Source organism: Cynara cardunculus (genome assembly GCF_001531365.2).
Source record: "Cynara cardunculus var. scolymus isolate 2C chromosome LG 2, CcrdV1, whole genome shotgun sequence".
In the NCBI taxonomy this organism is placed as follows: domain Eukaryota; kingdom Viridiplantae; phylum Streptophyta; class Magnoliopsida; order Asterales; family Asteraceae; genus Cynara; species Cynara cardunculus.
Genome location: NC_037529.1, coordinates 4146910 through 4151746, shown reverse-complemented (window position 1 = coordinate 4151746; position 4837 = coordinate 4146910). Strand labels below are relative to the sequence as shown.

General features: G+C 31.5%; 1 protein-coding gene across 1 annotated transcript; it reads right to left on the bottom strand.

The window, feature by feature from the left end:
* Positions 1 to 434: 434 nt before the first annotated feature.
* Positions 435 to 1677, bottom strand: LOC112507906. Its single transcript, XM_025112658.1, has 3 exons — positions 1560 to 1677; positions 741 to 1281; positions 435 to 594 (listed from the first exon to the last, which is right to left on the bottom strand). The coding sequence occupies exons 2-3, from the start codon at positions 1210 to 1212 to the stop codon at positions 584 to 586; spliced, it is 483 nt and encodes a 160-aa protein (XP_024968426.1). The 5' UTR covers positions 1213 to 1281; positions 1560 to 1677; the 3' UTR covers positions 435 to 583.
* Between the last annotated feature and the right edge of the window lie 3160 nt (positions 1678 to 4837).

Genomic DNA, 4837 nt, shown 5'->3' with positions numbered 1-4837 from the left:
TATATATATATATATATATATATATAAAGTTTCTATGAGGTGTCTCATACTTATGCTATCATGTTACTTATATAATACATACAAATCTCTCCATGATCCATAAATCTTTAAGCCACATGCACCCCATCAGTACATATTCCCTAATCCCATTTTTTATTCTCTTATTTTATCCACAAGTATGCACCACCACACCAATCTCCTTCTCTTTACCTTCAAGCTTTCTCATTTTCAATGTTCCTTCACAACCATTCCTTAACCCGACAATGAAATAGCTTTACAACCAACCCTTATTCAGCTTTATGCTACAAAGATTCATCTAAAATGGACATGATATGGTTGGTTTTCATTAAGCAAATGAATATATATATATATATATATATATACATACATACATATATATATATCGAGTTCCAAATGTTATAAATCCCAGTAATCACACAACTTCTCTACCAACTATATCTTCGACTATCTTTCAATTCGAAAGAGAGAAGAACAAAAATACAGATAAAAGAATGTGAAATCTTCATACGAGAAGAAGCTATTTTTAACCACAAGAATGAGTCCATATTTTGATCTTTACTCCTCAAACAGTGGCTGCAAATCAGTCCCAAAAGATGAACACATAACCAAGATTAGCTAAAATGAGATCATATATATATATAATAATGAGCTGAATCAACCAATTTCTAGAGCATGGTCTGAATGGAAACATAAAGGGTAAAAAGATAGATTGTTTTTACCTTCAGGATGATCTTTCTGATGATGTTCCATACAATTGAGCAAGTATTTGAAGGTTTCTATCTCACAAGGGATGGTGAGTCCACCACTGTGATCAAATCCAAACTCTTCCTCGACTTTTTCCAACAAAACTTTGAAAAGTGGATCGCTAAGATAGCTCGTGGGAATGATGAACCTTCGAAGCTCGGGGCCTACATAGACGGCTAAGTACCCTTTGGGGACATCATTTGGCAGATCAGGGCTCTGACAACCATCTTCAATGTCTGAATCAGAATACACATTGTAGCCCTTTAACCTCATGCTTATTGCTGGATTGATTCCGGAGACGGAACGATTACACGGAGGAGGAGGAGGAGTATGATCATCATCATTCCCTTTTGCCCCAAGTGTCACATGTTGCCATCTTTGGATGATTTCTTTAAGTCTAACAATCTGACGAATGCCATTCAATTTGGCTCCACCATTCTCATCCATTGATGTAATCAAGCCTCCTAGAATACCAAGATTGAAGTCTCTTGGAACCAGATCTTCTTCTTCCTCAAGCTGCACTTGAACAAAATTTCACGTTAGATGTGCTGAATCAACAAGATGCATTAGGGTTAATGTGTTCGTTGATCTTGGTGCCAAAAGATCACACCCTTTTATCGAATGATTGGAATTGGATTCGTGGGTAACATCTAATGCAACAACAGCAAGTGCATTTACGAATGATCTTGAGAAAACACCAATTTGGAACAGAGAAATAGATCAGAATCGAATAAGACGAGACATGAAACACAAAACATCAACATTTCGTAAAACGAGAAAAGAAGAAAAGAAACCTGAAGGTGGTGGACGGCAGAGGTGGTGGAGGCTGAAGGTAAGAGGTGATAGAAAGAAGCGATAATGTTGTGGTTGATTTGGAGTAGAAATAAGAAGAAACAGAGAGATCTGAATGGAATAAGACTAGATTTTGGTGTAGTTAACCAACAACAAAAAGGGAATTTGATGGGAAAGTGTTCGATTTTGGGTTTGCTATGCGACTTCCACCCTCGCCTACTCTCTCTTTTAACGTCTTTTATGCATCATGAAAGCCAGAGGTTATGCTTCCTTTTGTCACCAAAAACATTATTGTATCTATTCTAACATTTGACAAAAATTCTTAAAAACCATTTTTATACACAATTGATATTACTTAAAATTCAAGAGTACAAATAAATTGTGCATAAATACAACTTATTAAATCTCCATATTTAAATTTATATAACTAACTGCAAATAAACATAATCAAATACAAAATAAACATTAATTTAAAATATAGAAAATATAAAATATAATTAAGATAGTTTTAAGAGAATATTTAATTATTATCTTTATAAAAAGTGATACTATTAAAACAAAAATAAATTAATTTTTATTAAATCTAAATTAAATTATAATAAAAAATTGAATTAAAAAAGTTACACAAAAAAAAACAAGAACTATTAAATAGTTAATTTGATACTAATATCGATTATTTTTCAAATTTATATTTCATTCAAAAATAAAAACATTATCGTTTTCTTAAAAAACCATATAAAATCGTATTATATTGATAGAGTTAAAGAATAAAAACTAAACATTAAAATCGAGATTTATCTCGTTGCATTGTGCGAATATCTTTTTAGTAAATAAAAAAACAAAACATTTTATTTTATATGTGTTTTTAAGGACAACAAAGTTAAGGAAAATGGATCATCACGTTTACGTTATGATTACCAAAAGATACCCGAATTTTTTTTGGTTTAAAAACACCAAAATTACGGATATGGTCCCTAAAGGTGTGTTATTTGTTACGGATTTGGTCTTTTATCTTCATTTATTACAAAAGAAACCTTCATGTATACAGTTTGTTATGGATTTGGTCCTTGAGACAAACGGCCGTCTATTTTAAATTTGAAATGTGGTTGTTGGTTATTCCTTGTGTTTTGAATGAATTCCGATAAGATTAACAGGCCATGTTCACAATGTGGTCACGTTGGTTCACAAGATGTTTCATAACCCAATCAGGGGCGGATCTACCATGTAAAAGGTGGGGGGAAGGGCCCCCATTAAAAAATTTAAAAAATGAAATTTTCTAAGGTTAAAAGTTGTTTTTTTTTTACTTTCTACCATGGTTCTCCTCCGTAATTTCTTGTTAGGGCCCCCACCAACTAAAGAAAGTATCTTGAAATCAACCAAAAAACTGAAAAGTTCCTTGAAATCGATAAAAAAACCTTAAAAATCCCTCGAAATAATCCAAAAAAAACTTCAAAAATCTCTTGGGATAGTGGAATTAGGCTAAAAACACATCGGACGACTTTATGGGCGTTTAAGCTACATTAAAGGTGCCCCCATCAGACCAAAATCCTGGATCCGCCACTGAACCCAATGTGTATTGGTGCAAGTGTTTACAATGCATAATCATATGATGCTCACAACGTGTTTTGAAAACTCGAGTACATTGTGTGTTTAAGAATAGGAGTTCTTGTGTAACCATATGGTGGTCACAATATGCAATCATATTGAAGTGTGAGGTTTTTTCTTAACAGAGAGAATTACATTAGTGGTCCCTGTAGTTTGCTCAAATTTTGAATTTGATCCCTAAAACAAATTATTTATACTAGTAGTCCCTAATTTTTCATTTTCATAGCAACCATAGTCTCTCCATTTAACAAGTTAGTTAGCACCGTTATCAAAGACTAAGCGTTCTTTGAACAAACTATAGGGACCAAAAATGTAATCCGTTCTAAGATTTAATGCAATTCACGTTTTTTTATAAATTAATATATTTAAAAATATTATAAAATATACAACTTTTATAAAATAGTATTAAGAAGTTGTTTATTAAACTCTTACCGTGTAAATGTTTACCATGTTTCTTTATTTTACTGGTAAGTATGACAAGAACCAAGAATTTTACCCGATAAGAAGTATAACAAGGATAAAAAATCTTGCCTAATAAGCGAGAGAAAAGACTCTTATCCGGTAAGTATTTACTGGGATAAAGACATTTATTGCCAATTCAATTTCATGAACAAGTATGTTAGCTGATAAGGTAAGTAAGAATGATAACTTTTACTAGTAAACACTTATCCGGTAAATATTTTATAAACAACACGTAAATTTAAAAAATTAGGGTCGTCACGTCGATCGTGATCAAACCAAAAACCATTTCTTAGGAAGAAAAGCCCGGTCTTGAGTCTTAACTTAAGCAAGGCAAGAACCGGATCGGGCCTAGGCCCATTTACATAGTTGACAATTTAATTATTAGAAAATTCTATTAAACATTTTAATAATATCTTAGCCTCTTCATGGAATATACACATTAATAACAACTTTGATATATTATTATGTTAATATGACAATGATGTCACGGGTTTTGGGTTTCAGTGAGAAGAGAAGTTATATTGAGAAGTGTAAGAAGAGATATTAACCCCTGGATCAATTATAATTGAATGTCAATACTAAGTAAGTGCACAAAGATACACCAGATCAATTCTCTTATAAAACGCAATTCATGGGTGAGCATGATATTAAAAATGATTTAGGTTTAGATTACTTATTACGTTCCTCACACGATCTTTTGCCAAATGGAACCTGATTTTTCATATTTGAGAGCATCTACATTCTACAGTGAGACCTACAAGAACCTCATTTTTCATATTTTTATCATTTCATATCATTGTGACGTTAGCAGAATAAGAGCTTCAATAAAACTCGAAATATAGTTTTTTACAAAAACCTCACTTTCCATTTTTAGATATAAAATGTAACTTTATTTAAAGCATAAGAACCTCACTTTCCATTTTCTGTCACATCAACAAAATAAAAATCTCAATAAAACTTCACAACGAGGGTTCTTACGAAAACCTCAATTTCCATTTTTTATTTATAAAATGTAACTTTATTCATATACTATTTTATAAATTTAATATATAAGAAAACCCTCTATATATATATATATATATATATACTAGAAGAGTACTCGCGCAATGCAGCGAGATATATCGTGATTTTAATATTTCATTTTATTCTTTATCTCAGTCGATCTTATAATATGACTTTATGTGATTTTGAGAAATCGATGATGTTTTTATTT